Here is a 17599-nt window from a genome sequence, read left to right on the forward strand (position 1 = left end):
TCCAAGTCAGGCAAATCCAAAAAATAAAATTTTAGGCTCTCTGAGTCTCATTAAAAAAAATTTTTATAAAAAAAAAAAAGTCTATTCCTCTGCATACCACTAGAGGGAGAATCACTGTGCTAACATATGCGAGTCAGCATTGATAGCTGTTTAGTAAGCTCCAGCTAAATTACTTGAAGGTAGTTAAAATGAAACTATATGGCAAAACTTTAAATGATTTATTTGTTTGCCATGTTGAACCACCACATTGCTACAGTAGCCCCAGGCAGACAAACTAAACACTGGCTCTAAATAGTTTACCGTAGTTGCAATCAATACACTGCTAGATAAGAAAACGCAAAAAAAAAAGCCAAGTAATTCTGGCCTAAATGTGTGAAAATCTTTTTGATATTTTTTTTTTCGAATTTTCTTTTTATATTGCTTAAATGTTTTGAGAATACATATAGTTTGACATATAGTTTTAGTAATATATATATATATATATATTTTTTTTTTTTTTTACTAAAACTAAACTAAAAGTAATACATTTCTGAAAAAAGCCAAATTTAGAGAACAGTATATCAAAACTTTGTGTAGGTGAAATGTTTTTTCGGTTTTCCTCTTCTGTTCACCTTCTCAAGGTTTAAATTTATCCAGCCACCCCTTGTAGTGGGAGTGAAGACCAAAGGTTTTTTAAATGTTGCATTATCTAAAAAAACAAAAAAACAAAACAAGAGTCAGATCTACATGTAACCCTGTTTATTACAAATATTGTAAATACAGGTATCTTTAATGTTCAACATTGTAGAGTTCATTTACAGGTCCTCTGTATCATCAATAAATAATAAAAATTATTATGCTGGGGGAAAACAATCTATACTAAAGTTGAGCTGATGTCCCTACAGGAGATTAGATTTATTGTAGACAGTCAAATAATGTGCTTTTTAAAATGCCATTAACTAACTGCATGCTTTTTTTTCTCCACTGACTTTCAGTGAAACCGATGAAAGAACAAGGCTTACGCCTAATCTTATGCAAAAGTAATCATGCAGCTGGATGAGGGCAAAGACACAATTTGGAAAACATTGTTGTCTGAGGCCGAGAAAGAAAAAAAGAAAAAGAAATATCATCTCGTCTCTAAATTATCTTGGACTGATAACTGTAAAGCCTGAAGAATTGTTCTCCTGATAAAAAAAAAACAGCAAGGCTGCTGTGTGATAAAACACAGATGGGATTTTGGGGGATAAGAGGTCTTAAACTATCAAAAATGAAACCATAATATTTATGTCTGAGTTTAAACCCTAACAACCACAATTTTCCAAAATATCAGGTTTGTCGAGGGGCTGTTTAAAATTGATGTAGCACTGACTGACAGACTGTGGCACTTCTTTCTGTACAGACACTACAGTACACACAGTGGCCATCTTTGTTGCATACATAGCATTAATACAATACTAATAATTAAAAAAAAATGTTTATAAGTCAACAGGCTAGTACAAGTAAGCCCAAATCTATAAACACAAAAATGAAGGCAATATTATTTATATTAAGACATCTTACATGCACCTCTAATTCAAATCTTTCTTATTTTGATTGCAGCATTTGTTGCCTTGAGTTTCATGGCATTACTATGTACAAATGGCAAGCAAGGTAACTGATAACTTACACATTTATCCTATCAACAAAGAATATCTTGTGTGTGCTTTTCAGTGTCACAGAAAATAACCGTCTTGGTTACAGTAAAATTGTAACCTCTGTCCAGCAAAAACACAAAAGGAGCTTCATTAGCTTCCCTTCGCTGTGCATCTACAGCATGACCACCACTAAATAAGTCTATTTAGTGCAGCAGTGTCTCCCTTTTTCCTACTGCAAATATAGCATATTACAAAAATTGTCAGAGTGCAGCAAATGTAGGTCCCCACTGGGGCCATTTCTGTGGAAGACTGAAATCATCCATCGTTTCGACAGTTTCTCCCAGCTGTAATCTGCCTTAACCCTTCTCCTCTTTGGCTGTGTCTGCAGGAGCTGACTCCTTCTCCTGGGTTTCAGGTGGATCTGCAGTCTTGTCTGTGGGGAGGTGAGCGTTTTCCTCCTTTGGGGAACTGGGAGCTTCTCTGTCTTTTGTTTCACTATCAGCAGCAGCAGAGCTTTCTGCCTCCTGCGCTGGACTTTCCTCGTGCTGCTCTACCTCCCCTGAAGGTGTCGAGCTTCCCTCCGTGGCCTCTGCTTTTCTGTCCGTCCCCTCATCTCTTGTGTCGTTCCCCTTCTCCTCTGGTTCTGGCTTTTCTTCCTCCGCCGGGGCCGTCGCCTCATCCGGAGGCAAGTCCTCTTCTACAGGGGGGATTCCTTTTCCTGCAGGACTTTCCGGTTTATCGTCTTCAACGGGAGCCATGCCTTCCTGCATCATCTCTTCCTCTTCTTCGTCTATCTCATCCTCCAATGGAGGGATCATCTGTTCTTCCCTCCCTCCGGGGAAGACTCTATCTGGGTAGACTTGCTTCAACTGTTCCTCGAAGTAGTCTTCCAAGTACAAGCCTGCGCTGCCCACTTCTGAGGTCGCCTGTACAATCAGTGCACAGAAATATGAAAGAGTATGTATTACCTCAAATAAAGAAATGGTTTCGCAGAAAACGGGTTCATTTTCCAAAAGGGACATTTGAACTGTTGCTTACCTTGTAGTATTTTGCACAGTTGAAAAATATGAGCCTGACGTCTGTGACAAACCCCTCCGGACTACCGTAACCTTCACCTTCCCTCGACTTCGACTCCAGTTTCCGCTTCACTATTGACAAATCCATCGGGGTCTTGATCAGCTCTTTGTACCTCCTCGTTTCCTACATTAGAAAAACATTAAAAATAAAAAAACAAGCATCTAATACAACTTATACAAGAATGAGATTGTCTAAAAGACGGGTTTTATACTAAAACATGACTATAACATAATGTGATCTGACATAAAATCATTTGATGGTGTGTCTTTCAGAGTGAAAGCTTTGACACATTTATTAGTTTCTATTGGCAGATTTAAATATAAGCCAATTGAGATTTAATATAAGTAAAATGATCAAATCTGTACATTGGTTACTGCAACCAAGCAACTTTTTCAAAATGGCTAATTTTACCATTTTATTGAAATAGTAAACATTATTGACAAATACTGAGTACATATACTTACTGATGGGGAAGCAGCCTGCTGGAAGTCAGTGCTGAAGTCATTACAGAACAGACGTAGTAGCAGCCTCTCACACCTCTGCGGATCCACAGAAGAATAAACATTAGACAGTGACGCGAGAATACGTTTTGTCTTGAGGAGATAAAACTCAATTTCTTTGTCTCAAAAACAAGAACGATCAAAAGAATGACAAGGCTGCAGTACTAAAGAGCATCGTGCACATGATTTTACATAAGAGCTGAGTGAACATACCCTTCTGTCAACAGGTGGGAATCCTTCAGAGACGGGGTCGTCCCTGCTGGCGCAGTCATACTCCATCTCAGGCGAGACGAGGTCTCGGCAGAACGAGCAGAACCACTCGCCACTGTGAAGAGACGTCAGGCCAGGAAGGCTGTTAGGACAGAATATGTACTCTGTCTGCGCAGACCAGCTAAACTAAATCAGTGGAACGACCTGGAGAACAGTTTGTCAGAATCTGTGATTAATTCTTGTACAGTACCATAGACTAAGAATAGTGAACTACTGGAAATAAAACCAACCTGACAACCAAAAGAGAACTGCAAAATCTGCTTTAATTGAGTACATACTATGTAATGTGCATCATTATAGATGATGTCCAACACATTTTAGAACCTGGTGTAGTGCTGTCTGAGTTGCTGCTGTACAATATCAGCACATGTGCACAAGTCCTGTTTTTTCTGGTTTCTCCTTATTGCTAGGGGGAGGGTGAGGCGAGGTGGTGTTCAGTTGGTCGCAAACTGCAACTTCACTGTTAGATGGCACTAAATCCTACACACTGGACCTTTAAAGTACATGTTGCGAAATGTTACAGAAGTTGGGGAAATTTAAAATGTTTTCATGTGTCCGACGTAATTAAACCGTGCAGCATTGAGAGACAATCCGTCTCTCACCTGGGGGACTCGTTCAGAGTGGGGATGTGACAGGCCAGATGAAAAACTTTGGGACATTTGTCACAACAGAGTAGTTCCCCTCCGTTCTGACAGACGGCGCACCAGTCCTCGTTGGGATCTTCTTCCGGCTCTGCTCTTTTAACAGACTCTGGCTGCCCTGCAGACTGAGGGCACTGCTCTTTTCCAGCTTTGGACTCTGATCCGGGCACCGGTGCTGGGGCAGGCGCCTTTAGCTGCTGCCGAGGCTTCGACTGAGCACCCGTGCTGCTGTCCGGTAAGCTGGAGCCTACACTGGACTGCACCTGTAGGCGAAGGAAATCCAGGATATAGGTCTGAGCTTGTCAATGAATTTTTAAAACAAGAAAGATCTCTTATATGCGGCAGTGCAGTATATTGTCACCAACACCGTATCACCTACATTTCAAAGACATTGCCAGACTTATGTAACCACCAGTAATTCTCTTACAAAACGAACTTCATCCTCATCTTCTGGTTCGTCCTTGATGACGATAACGGGTCCAGGGGACGTCCTTCTTCGTCGCTTAGCCGAGGGGGCAGACGGAGCCTCAAAAGTCGGCTTCCATGACGTTGTCCTTCAAAGAACAGGTTGCAAAAGAGAGAGAGAAGGGGAGATTGTGACCCTGACATAGTTATATGTAGGAAAAAAATTCACTGGATAAGAGAGAGAGAGATTAAAATTCTATGAATCACTTGAATATCATGTGTTACACAGCTGAGAAAATGAAATAGTTAATATGTTAGATATTAACTGTATATAGCAGCAAATATTTGCGGGCTAGGAGAAGGGAGTAGAGTGTTCTGACCAGCAGCAGCAACTGCGGTCGAAATATGACACATATCAAAGTCATTTCAGTGTTGTGTGTCAAAAAGGCTTCTAATAAAATATCAAAAGCAGCAAGTAGCATTACCAATGCATCACTGTGACAGGAAAAACATTCCAAAGTGAGATAAAGGGCTACGTTTATTTTAAAAAAAATCTGTGGAATGGGAACAATGTGAGGGCTGCAAGGTGTAAAGAGTCCAAATCTTCAGTGGTTTAACAGTGTCTGGAAATTTCTGAAGTTGTTGACAGTCCAGTTCATTGATGCCGATGATTAAAGTGAAAAAGGCAACTGTTTTGTTGATAAAAACTCATAAAATAACTGAACCATAAAGAAATCTTACCCTGTGCCTCTGTCTGAAGAAGACGGCTTGGCTAGCGGAGAGTTCTGTCTTACTTGAACTTGAGAGAAGAAGAGAAGTCGTGGTGAAAAGCTTATTTTAAGATGAATATTCACACAGGATAGGATCTTTAGAGCTGTTGCTATGTTAAAGCAGTGATAATTACCCGTTATATGATTGAGTGCGCTTGTTTTGTCTGCAGACGCTGAAGCTGCACTTGGAGGAAAGCTGGGTTTGGGGATAGAGATGGTGATGGAGGGGACAGATCCACCAGGCTCACTCCTCTTCAGGAAGGACGACTCTGTTAGGCCCCGCTTTAGAAAACAACAAATAACAACTGCGTGTTAAATAATGATTCATAAAAGCAAGATAAGTACTTTATCTCTTTGGAATCATGCCCATGTGAGACTGAAAAACCTCCTACAAACCTGATGTAGTGATGGCTGTGTAGGTGCTCCAGTGGACAGAGGCTGTGGGTAGCGGGAAGTACCCTGCAACACATCCATGGGTTTAGGAGGGAAGCTGGAGCCATGGATCAGATCTCTCAGAGACTAGATGTAGGGAAAAAAGGATGTTGCATTTCTAGAGAACAAAAACCTGAAAAATGTATCAAGAAGCTGATGGGATACAACTGATTCATCCTGCTGTTTGAGGCAGTAGATAGTCAAACTTTATAATCACATCAATGAAACTTCATGTATGAGGTCAACAGCAGTGCTGAGAACTTCTGATTCAGCAATCTTTCTGCTATTTGACTCTTTGACAAGCACCGTACACAAATACTTCTCACATGCCCACAGGCGCACATGCACAAACGATAACATCTCTACAATCTTTCTACCTGCACTGACTTACCTGAGCAGGTGGGAATCCTGTGTTGTGAAGCATGGATGATGTGGGGCTTCTAGGGTTGGGGTGAGAGTTTCCGTATCTACGTCCTTGCTGGCCCAAGTTTGGGGGGCCTTGGGAAGGGGAGGACCCACCATGGATGGGTCTGGTTGGGGGTGGAGGGCCGGGTGGTACTGGGAGTCTGACGTTTTGGTACCAGGACCAGTGGTTAGGAGGGGGCTGTCTGTGGGGGTTCTGGGAAAGCTTGTCCACCTTGGACAGAGTATGGTGCAGTTAGCAAAACGGTATAATGAAAGATCAACTGCGGCATCTTTTTACTTCAGCAAAAAAGTCCTATCTTTGAAACTTTGTAACCATTTAATGTTGGCTAAGAATGTGTTATTACTTCCCACGAGACGATCCAAAGGTTCATTATAATAAGTTAATTTGAGTTGTGTTAAAGTTACGCCAGCTTCAATTATTGGTTTTAGAAAAACCAAGCCAATGTAAATGGCCTATAAGCTAAGCAGAAATAAAAACTACCCTCGCAGCAACAGTTCTTTTCAGCATCAGCAGTGAACTTGATATTCCTGCTCCAGACTACTGACAGAAGAAGTACATAATGTACATGTGCTAAAAAAGAAGACAAGGAGGACAAATTTATGTAAACTGATAGGATTAATAAAGTGTTACGTAGGCAGGACGAGATCCAAACACTGGAACGTAGAGAAGCAAAAACATCAATCTTTTTTACTAGATTCAACAAGTAGTATAAGATGACACAAAAAAGTTCCAACAGTGGCTTATTCCTCCCGATCTCAAAACAAAATCAACTTGCCGTGGTAACTGTGATGAAAATCCTACCTGCATCTGGAGCTGGGCAAGAGTACTCTGTCGCTGTTGAGCTGCTGAGAGTGCTGCGGTGGGTGCTTCTGCTCTGGGACCTGCCTGGTGGTTGGTGATGGGTGGCCGCCCCGGGCCCCTTTCAACAACCAGAGAACCTGAAGAAAACAAGCAAATATTTAAGAAACAAAAAAATGGATTTTTACCCCATGTCACTAAACAATGCTGTTGCTCCACTGGATTCATAGAGCATTGTTGGACGAGGAATGTAGTTCAATGAGCGGTTTTGCCGCCTTTACAACAGACTGCAACTCTATCGGCTTGTGCATCTATCTTTAAAACTGACATAGATCAAATGCACAATTCAATTCATTTATAAATAACATAATATTCGTCTCTCACCATTGACTAGTGTACATATTTCTTCCAAAACAAGGTCCTATGGAGCACCCCATGGCACCTTGCCTCTCTACTGCTTTTCTTTATTCTACACATTTGTCCTTCAGCCTCGAACTGCTAGCCCCAAGCCAAGATGAGGAGGGAGTCTAATTCCACATCATCACCATTTTTCCCCCATTTTCAAATTTGTAGTCTTTCACCCCAACAGACACAGACTGAAGGTGACATCACTCTAGGAAATTTCACGCAGCTCCCTCTGCAGCCACAAACTTCTTTATACAAGTTACTTGACATATTTGACGCAGTAGCACACCCAAAGACCTGGAAACATACTTTAATGACCACTCACACTTTTCCGCGTTTCACCTGGGGACAGAAACTTGAATGGAATTTATGGCCACGTTCTATAGTGTATCAACTGTCTCACAACAATCACATAAAATAAAAACACTGTCTGCTCTACTACATCCAAGAATGACAAACCAGTATAGTTATTCAACAAGTTATTCAATAAGATGACACAAAAAAGTCCTAACCGTGATCTTTTTGAGGATGTTGCTTCCCTTTTGCTGAATCTCAGTTGCTGATATAGTTATTTTATCATTTAAAGAACATTCCTAATTTTGAATTTTTCTTCTGTTCACAGTGGAAATTATGTAAATTTAAGCTAAAAAAAAGTGATGAAAAATGTGTAGTTTTCAGTTATTCCTGCAGATGATGCTACAAATCTGTATGAAACATTTGTTATTCTACAACCAGTCAGCATTTGGCTTATATTGTAAAGTTTAAGGCCATGTCAGTCTTACCGAGGTCTACATTCGTGGCCCAGAAACCAGAGCGGCACTGAAAGCGCACAGAACTTTGAGGGACGGTGGAGGGATTACAGCTCGCTCTCATCAGGTAATGGATCTGAAAAAGGATCTGGGAGGCAAAAAGACAGCGAAGATTTCAGTCTGCAAGGTCAGAAAGGTATTCTAGGATTATAACTGCGAAAAGAATTGACGTTTAAAGTCACTCACCAGTCTCTTGCAGTACAGGAGAGCTGTTCCGCTATGGCTGGCTGTAGCCCATTTAGTAAAGCTGATGACGTGGTCTAGGTGCCTGCTCAGACAGTTGATGTCCTCTTGCTGCTTTTTCAAACCCACCTCATGGTCCTTCGTGAGAGCCTTGGAGTAAATGTGTGCAGACAAAATTATTCTAAATGTCAAAATTGCCTCTGACAAGTAATTATACTTTGCAGATTAAAAATACCTCAAGTTGGTTGACCAGAATCTTTCCCTTCCTGTTGATCTCCATTATCAAGTTACAGATAGACCTCTTTATCTCATTGGTTACAGATTTCCGGTTCTCGTCAACTTGCTGAAGTCTGAGTGAATCAGAGAAACAAAATTAAGTTCAGTACATATACAATAACTCTTGGTATTCTAAGGAAACGAATCTGTCAAAATTATATTGCACATAAATATGTGTGTATCTGAAAAAACAGAAACTGTGTTTAGTTTCCAGCTGTACCCGGTGCTGATGCAGCTGGACACGTCCTCGATGGCCTTTCTTTTCTCCTGCAGCTGCTGCGTCATGTTCTCCAGATACTGCTTGTGGTTCCTGTACGCATCCTCCAAAAACTGGTAGCTAGACACAAAGAATACGTGCGTTAATAATTTTTTGTTTTTGGTCCAGATCAAGTCACCTAAACGAATCATTGGGTATTCTTGTTTGTTAACAGACCAACATCATACACCTGTTGCCAATATTTCTGGGAGATAAATAGAACAAAGCACTATTTTTACTGTAGGAACAATAAATAAATAAATAAATAAATAAATAAGAAACCTACTTGTGATCCTTGTGTTTAAGCAGCTGACAGTCTCGACAGGTGAGTCGGTCGCACGTCTCACAAAATAGCTTGAGTGGCTCTTGCTTGTGGATGTCACAAAACACAGGCTTCTGTGTGGAAATACCTACTGCTTCTGGGATACAGACAAAGAGGAAATATGTGTGTATGAGTATTAAGTCATCTTAAGTCAACTTAAATGTTGGCCTGGTTTAATGGTATAATGTCTAGAATTGTCATGACAAAAATCCTGCCAGAGCAGTCTGTCAACAATACACCGACAGTCTGAACAGCTGCCAAGAGTGGTCCCACAACACTCCATACTTGTTGAACAACTGTAATTCAAACTGTGCCTCGTGTCAGGCTGTGATTCGTCTGTAACCGAATGAAAGGCATGAAAGCAATGCATCTCAGGCTGTTTGCAGAATTCTTATTCAAACAGTGTGTAGACTATGTGCAATATGAAGCGTGATTAATCATTACAGTACAGCCACAGCATGCACACGTATTGACACACACTACCTGGAGACATCTCCTCCTTTTGCCGTATGGTGTGATCTCTGGTGAACTTGACCCTTTGGTGTGCCTCGATGCACGTCACGCACAGAAACTCGACACACTCCACGCAGTAACCTGTCGCCTCCGTGTTGTCGTCGCAGCTCATGCACACCTATCGGAGACAAAAAATAAAAAGACTGAATGAAAGGAAGAAGAAATCACCGTTTGGGAAAGCAGCATCAGAGCGCTGTAAGTGTTCGGGACAGAGAAGAGAGTTACCGACCTGGCTGGTTTTCTCCACTGTGCTGCTCGGCACCTCGGCTGAGTCCTTGACGAAGAAATTGTCCAACACGTCCATCTCCCAGCATTCCTGTCTGCATACTGGACATCGAATGGCACCCACTGGAGCTGTGGACCAGATCCACAATTGAATGTGTCGCCTCAAAAACACTTTGAATTATTGTTTCAAACAAACACGGAGCTTTGCGATACTTATTGACAAAGTGACGGGGACTAGAAATCACATTTTGCTTTTGAATTCCCCTTGGTTCAATCAATCAATCAATCAATCAATCAATCTATCTATCTATCTATCTATCTATCTATCTATCTATCTATCTATCTATCTATCTATCTATATTGTGCCAATATATAGTACATAGTCATACATACATTGAGAGTGCATTGTCCACAACATCCAGCCCCACACGTGGATTGCACATTAACCTAAACTCAAAATTAAACTACTTTATAAGTCTGTTATCACAACTTGCTACAAAGACAGTGTCTTCTGAAACGAAAGAGGCTGTTCTCACGTGGTTTGTTGCCCTCCACCGGACCCTGGGAGTCACGCCTGGGGTCAGCACTCCTGAATGGGGTCGGCAGACACCTCTTGCAGAAGGAGTGGAGACACGGCAGGAGTTTGGGCTCTCTGTTGTGGAAGCTCAACTTGCAGATGGGACAAGTGTCCATGAGTCCGAAGGTGCCTTGCTGTTTCTGTCTCTCTTCCTCGGCGGGCAAACTCTCCGCCTCGTTCTCCACGATAATAACAATGTCGTCATTGTCAACGTTGTCGCCGCTTTCATCCATTTTTTTTTTGTTTTGTTTTGTTTTGTTTGTTTGCTGTGTCGCTTCCTGATCTTTCGAGTCAACCAATCAACGTCGCGTTACTATTGGAAACAAAGGGTAACGTTAGCCTGTCGTTTAACTGACCTAACGAGCCAAACCGGGCACACAAACACCAACATTACGCCTCAAAGCATTAAAGACGTAGTGTCTCACCCGATAATAAACATTAAAAACTGTGCCACGACCCGTTAAACAGCTTTTAACTCAAGTGTCCCGTTTATGTAGCTAACGTTAAATTAGCGACTTAGCTCATTTTTAATTGCACATATGCTAGAGACAGTAAATCACAAATTCCCGAGGTTTGGGGCGATTTATATTTCAAAACATCCGAAAGTTAACAGCCTAAACTCACTTGTACACCATCATCGGGCTACATACATAATGTTTGGAGGCTCGCATGAGCAGGGGAAAGGCGACCATCTGTGAGCAGCCCAAAACACATACCACGTTACCCAGACTGCACTGCGGCACTTTTTTAAAGCGACAGCGCCCGGCTGAGGTGGAACTTCTATCATGAGAAGGGGAAACTTCATGATTTGAACCATTTTAAACCAGTAATCACTAAAAGTGGAGATAAATACGCAGCCCCAAAGTCAAAATGGTATCCAATTAATCTAATTAGCCACACGTGCGTACCTTACATCATGTTGTTTTATTATGCTGTTAGTAATTTGTTAGTCTGTGTGCAGGGGACACTGCACTTTCCCACCTGGGAGGAGCCTCAAGTGTGGTTTACATGGGATAGGATAAACATCATTAACTGTGGCAACTTAAATTGATATGTATATTTAGTCTGGGGTTTGACTTAGGAGACTTAAGCAGCAGCAGCAGCAGCAGCAGCAGCACTGAAAATATTTCTCACACTATCATACACATGGATCTGACAGCTGAGAGTCACTCAATTCCTCTGAGTGATAGGAACAGCATACCCTTGATAGGACTGGGAACTTACGGGGATCCTCACACGGTAAGACACATTATGACACAATCTAACAGTTGGCCTGTGTGTCGCATGAACAGTTTTAAAGATTTGCACTGTGTCTTATGTTATTCACTCATAAAAAAGGTGTGTGATTTAGTTAGTTTCTTTTTTTGTGATAGACCCCTAAAGGGACTGCATATGAATCAGTCAAAGTGGCTATTGACACAGGATACAGACACATCGATGGGGCCTTGCTCTATTTCAATGAACATGAGGTGGGACAAGCTATAAGAGAGAAAATTGCAGATGGAACCGTGAAGAGAGAGGATATCTTTTACTGTGGAAAGGTTTGCACAATTTCCTTTGGTCCTATACAGTTTTAAAACCACTACTCGTTTTTTGCATTGCAAAAACTAATGCAGTTTCACCTGCGCCTGATCTGGCAGCTGTGGAACACATTCCATCCTCCAGAATTAGTACGACCTGCTTTGGAGAAAACCTTGAAGACATTAAAGCTGGATTATGTTGACCTCTACATTGTCGAAATGCCCACAGCCTTCAAGGTATACACGTATTTAATGTCAAGATTTTTATTATTGCCAAAATGATTTCACCTCACTGAATATTATTATTTTCTGAAGCCAGGAGATACTTTATATCCCAGAGATGAGAATGGGAAGATAATTTATCACAAGACGGATCTTTGTGCTACATGGGAGGTGAGACTTGTTGACCTGCAGTCTACTGTATGTTAAGCGATAGTGCTGTCTTTTATCTCATTCCTGGAGAATATTTGACTATAAGATAGACTTTAATGATCCCACACCGGGCAAAGTCACAGTGGCTTATATACAGAAGGTTGATAATAAATAATTAAGAAATCTATAGAAAAAGTCATCAAGTCGTGCTGAAGAAAGTCATGCTGGTGTTGAAGAGTCTGACAGCTGTTGGAATGGTGCATAGTGCATTCTTACATTCTTACTTTTTATACCTTGGACAGGCTTTGGAGGCTTGCAAAGATGCTGGACTAGCAAAATCTCTTGGGGTATCCAACTTCAACAAGCGACAACTGGAACTGATCCTCAACAAACCTGGGCTGAAACACAAACCAGTGTCAAACCAGGTACGTACTAACTAGCTTACCATTGGCAAATTATCAGCCAACACCACAAAGCAGGCAATTATACCAGAGGAAACAGGCCAACCCCAGCTGAGTTCCAGTTACAGTTAACTAGTTATCATCGCTCTTGGCTAGCAGAAAGCAATCATTAGTTATACCATTGCTGTGTACAGTTACATTTTTCTTTTCTAAAATCAACACTATTTGTATTAATACATACGTTTGTAACATATCCACTCAAATCGTATTTTGCTAGTGATAACATTTTCGAGCAAGCCAGCTAGGTTAATGCAACCCAGCGATGCTGCATGTATCCAGCAGCCATGAAACACGAACTAACAAACAAATGGCAAGCCAGCCAATTTACCAGTCAGATCAGCCCCATGAGTCTGGATAAATAAGCTGACTTTATCCATCCAAGACATTATTTAACTAGCAATTTGTCTGTGTTAGGAAGCCAGTCAACATTTTGCCAGCTAAAACTACAATATCACAATATATTTCACAGTAACGTGAATCACTTTGACTCTTTTTTGACTTGGAAAAGAACAGCTGTGTATGCAATTTTTTATGCTGTCCTCCCATGATGGTTAATCTATTACTCATCATCATCATTCCAACTCCCATGATAAGTAATCTATCACTCATCATGCGAGAAATACATAGAAAGGAGCGGACAGAATGAGTGCGCCTAAGCAACAGTACTGCCCTAGTCAGAATTGAACGGCAATCTAAAAAAGTGGGTCTTAAGCTTTGATTTAAAAAGGCTGAGATCAGTAGTGGTGCGAATGTCAGGGGGCCGTTTGTTCCACAGTCTAGAAGCAGCGACGGCAAAAGAACGATCGCCCCACTGTTTAAATCTCGACCTAGGGACCTCTAACAAAAGCTGACCCGAAGACCACAGGGCTCTGTCACAATTGCGAAAAGTTAAAATCTCTGACAGGTAAGAGGGGGCCAAGCCATTAATGGCATTAAAAAATAAACAACAGAAGTTTAAAATCAATTCTGAAATGGACTGGAAGTCAGTGGAGTTGAACTTCTTCTTGGTATCCTTTGTGCAATATTCTTGTAGTAGTGTTCTTGATTTGAAGTTGAATGCTCATATTGCATCTCATACCTTAACCTCATTTTATCTTACTCTGTTGAGTAAATCAACAACAAAGACAGTATTGGAGCTTGGCTTGGTTAATTTGTACATCTTCCACTGGAATTAAAAGAGATAGAGAGACAAGGATACACAACAGCAATAATAATCATGATAATTCTATACTATATTATATTAATACAGTCTCTATAGACTTTGGGTGGGTAATTGCTCCAATATAAGTGCAGAACTGCTCCACCCAAAGTGGGATGAACGCGGTCTCACCTAATCAGACCACGTTTTTCCAAGAAAGTCCTCCAATTATCGTCAAAGCCCACATCACTTGCTGGACACCACCTAGCTAGTGGTTGAATGATGAATGATGTGGCTTAACATGTCATCACTGGTCAGATTAGGCATTTGACTATAGTCATTAGTGTTGCTGACTTCACACTTCTCAGAATGGAGCTGCCAATGACACACAAGGAAGTTTTCTGTCTATCTTTAATAACTAACAAACAATATTTGTGTTTAACACAGATTGAATGCCATCCCTATTTCACTCAGCCAAAGTTGTTTGAGTACTGCCGGCAAAATGATATTGTCATTGTGGGATACAGCCCTTTGGGGACATCTAGAGATCCATCCTGGTATGAGTGAGAAATCTTTATTTATTTGACATTCAGCTAACGTGTTCTAACAAATAAAGAAAAAGTGTTTTCACACTATAGTTGTTGAATATGTAATGGTCATGTAATGCTTTAGTAAAATATCAATCATTTCCACAGGGTAAACCTAAAATGCCCCCCATTGTTGGAGGACGAGCTACTGGTATCACTTGCTAAAAAGTATAACAAGACCACAGCCCAGGTGGCCTTGAGGTTCAACGTGCAGAGAGGAGTGGTGGTCATCCCGAAAAGCTTCAACCCTGTTCACATAAGGGAGAACTTTCAGGTTTGTTGGTATTGAAACCATGTAATGTAGCAGCAATACCAAAAACAGGAACTATATACTGAAATGTGTTGCAACTGATCTGCAGATATTCAGCTTCTCTCTTTCTGATGCTGAGATGAAGGCGATTGAGAAACTGAACAAAAACATTCGTTTTGTGGAACTTCTCATGTGAGTACAGTACGTACTGTGTGAGTGACGTTCTGTTCCTGTAATAAATAAATAATTACTATTGTCTCTTCACTGACACAACAGGTGGTCTGATCATCCAGAGTATCCATTTCACGATGACTTCTAGACGGCATAGACGTCAAGACTCAATTTGATAAGTTGGCTTGTTAACTTTGTTGCTTTTACGTTGTGCCTCAACTTTTATCCTATCCCATGTAAACCACACTTTATATTTGTACATTTTATTATATTCAAGTGTTACATTAATTGATTGGTCAATTAAATGATATGTGACTTTAATAAAACAGAAAATCTGTATTTTTCAGTTTTGTGTGAATATACATTTGTCTTTGTGATTGATGTAACGAATGCATCAAGACTGCAACCCCGACGACTTTTCATCTGAGACAGAAGTGCTATATTGTATGTCTGCTGTAAAGTGATCTAGAAACATCAACAGTAAACATGATGGACATAGTGTAACATGAAGACGACATATTATTATTATTATTGTAATGAATATGACATTTTAAATTGACCTGTAAAGTCAAATTAGATCACATATTGGCCTGAAGTTCGGGTTTTTCCAGCAGTTGGCATCCTTTTATTTGCATTACTTGCTCCTTTTAACTTTACTTGTCCACTGTTTTCTACTTTGTTACAGTCTTATAATTAGTCCAGTTGCTTTCAAATACCAAAATATCTAATTTTCCCCACCCTGCAGCTCCCACACTCAAACACATCTTTGATCCTGGCTTCCATTCCTCCTGTGATCATACCCCTTCTTTCTGTTTCATACGTCTACACCTTTATCTCTTCCTCTTATCACGTTCTCCTGATACTGTTGCAACTGATTGACTGATAATAATTTCCACATCCGAACTACCTCCTTCACCAACTTGTCCATGTTTTCATTTCCCTGGATTCCTAAATGTGCTAGTTGCCACATGAATACCATTTCTTTCACCTGGCAGGCTAATCTTGAATTATCAGTGTGTTTGATACAGTAGTTCTTGACGGGTTCTTGCTGATCCTGTTTTGATATTTGATTGTGCTGACTACAGATGCGTATTTAACTTCCTATCCCAACCCCATTCTCAAGTTAACAATACAAAAGCAAACAAATAAGATACCACGGTTGTCAGTCCTGTCAGTATGCTGTGAAATATATCATTTATCATAACTGAGAATAATACCTTCTCTCCATTATATATTTTGCACTAAAAGCCACTGTTTCATCTTTAACCTGTGCTTTTCTGGCCTCATCCTCCAAACACAGAGCCAGGTTCACTGTGCTCTTGCCTGTTCTAAATGCATGAGATTTTCATTAACCATCCCTTCTATTAGTTTACAGTAACATGTTGTTACAGCTTTTCCAGAGCTCAGAACAGGATACTTCCAATTCAACCTAGCCTACCTCCCATTTAATTTAATATTCCCCAGACTTCTCCTATCGAACTCGTGCTTCCATTTGACACAAAGAACTTCCTTCATGTGCTATGTCTTATTAGCATCAGATCTAGAACATATTCCTTTGCAGAATTTTTACATCTATTCTTATGTTTCTGCCATCATGAATACAAAAAAAGTTGTTTCCCATCCAACAATTCTTCCACTACCCGTCCGTTACGTGCATTAAAGTCTCCACACCACCCAATGCTTCTCTGTTCATTCATTCATTCTATTTCCATAAGTCTGTTAAGAAATAGCTTTCTGCAAAGATTATAAACAAATCACCAGTTTCCTTTTTTCTGTCCACTCACTTCAATATACATCAAGTCGGTTACAATATGAGTCGTTCTAAACATGACACAACTCACTCTTGCCCCATCTTCCCTGTCCCATCTGATTGCCACACTCCCCTTTATTATGAAATCTACACTACATTGGCCTGAATACTTTCTCACGTACTTCTTCCCCCTAAACCATTATCGAGATGATGGACTACTGCTTTGACTATAATCTGGATTCTTTCTATTTTAGATTTAACCTCTGCAATCTTCATCTGCACTCTTTGGATGAACGTGACCGTCTTCTTTTTCTCCTCCAACATTTTCTTTTCAAATTCTTACACTCTTCTTTACAACCAATTTGTCCCTCCCTGCCCTTTTTCTGGCCTCTGCATTAAAAAAAACTTCCTCTTTTTCTCCCTCCCTGCCCTTTTTCATGGCCTCAGCATGAAAAAAAAACGTCCTCTTTTACTCATATCCGATCATGATTACCACCACAGCTTGCACACTGTATTGGCTTTGGGACAAATTCCCTCAAAATATATGTAATAAACCCAAAATAAAGTTCTTTTGGGATAACATTGGCATTAAAAGACACACTTTTTTTTTTTTTTAAACTAACTGCCTCATGTTGCCACCCTGTTATCACCCTCTTACCTCCACTGGGGCTCTGTTATCAGACCTTCACAGTCATGTGTAGCCTTCATATTTTTTTCTTTCTCAACTTGGTTAAAAAAAAATCCAATGATACTAATTAAGGTCCCGTTCAATTTAGTGCAGTTAGACTCAACATGCACCCTGACCCTGTTTGGACCTGAATGGAACTCAACCATAATTAGTATCATTGATA

General features: G+C 40.5%; 2 protein-coding genes across 6 annotated transcripts; one reads left to right on the forward strand and one right to left on the reverse strand.

Annotated features, from left to right (window-relative positions):
- Positions 1–1849: 1849 nt before the first annotated feature.
- Positions 1850–11240, reverse strand: trim24 (tripartite motif containing 24). Of its 5 annotated transcripts, none has more exons than XM_019278954.2 (20): positions 11150–11240; positions 10459–10812; positions 9927–10051; positions 9668–9815; positions 9149–9281; positions 8827–8943; positions 8566–8680; positions 8334–8480; positions 8121–8235; positions 6937–7073; positions 6100–6345; positions 5673–5795; positions 5411–5558; positions 5248–5305; positions 4529–4655; positions 4063–4364; positions 3404–3515; positions 3155–3229; positions 2652–2813; positions 1850–2548 (listed from the first exon to the last, which is right to left on the reverse strand). In XM_019278954.2, the coding sequence occupies exons 2-20, from the start codon at positions 10730–10732 to the stop codon at positions 1970–1972; spliced, it is 3243 nt and encodes a 1080-aa protein (XP_019134499.2). In that variant the 5' UTR covers positions 10733–10812; positions 11150–11240; the 3' UTR covers positions 1850–1969. The 5 variants fall into 5 exon arrangements, with proteins under 5 accessions (XP_019134499.2, XP_019134500.2, XP_019134501.2 ...); XM_019278955.2 differs by having other exon boundaries at positions 11124–11233; XM_019278956.2 differs by having other exon boundaries at positions 9149–9278; positions 10459–11212.
- A 242-nt stretch (positions 11241–11482) lies between these two features.
- Positions 11483–17490, forward strand: LOC104933494 (3-oxo-5-beta-steroid 4-dehydrogenase). The gene is made up of 9 exons (XM_010748965.3): positions 11483–11738; positions 11873–12040; positions 12140–12256; positions 12335–12412; positions 12694–12816; positions 14438–14547; positions 14686–14851; positions 14937–15019; positions 15104–17490. The coding sequence occupies exons 1-9, from the start codon at positions 11646–11648 to the stop codon at positions 15144–15146; spliced, it is 981 nt and encodes a 326-aa protein (XP_010747267.1). The 5' UTR covers positions 11483–11645; the 3' UTR covers positions 15147–17490.
- Positions 17491–17599: the final 109 nt, after the last annotated feature.

Source organism: Larimichthys crocea, chromosome XX, assembly GCF_000972845.2.
Source record: "Larimichthys crocea isolate SSNF chromosome XX, L_crocea_2.0, whole genome shotgun sequence".
Classification (NCBI taxonomy): domain Eukaryota; kingdom Metazoa; phylum Chordata; class Actinopteri; family Sciaenidae; genus Larimichthys; species Larimichthys crocea.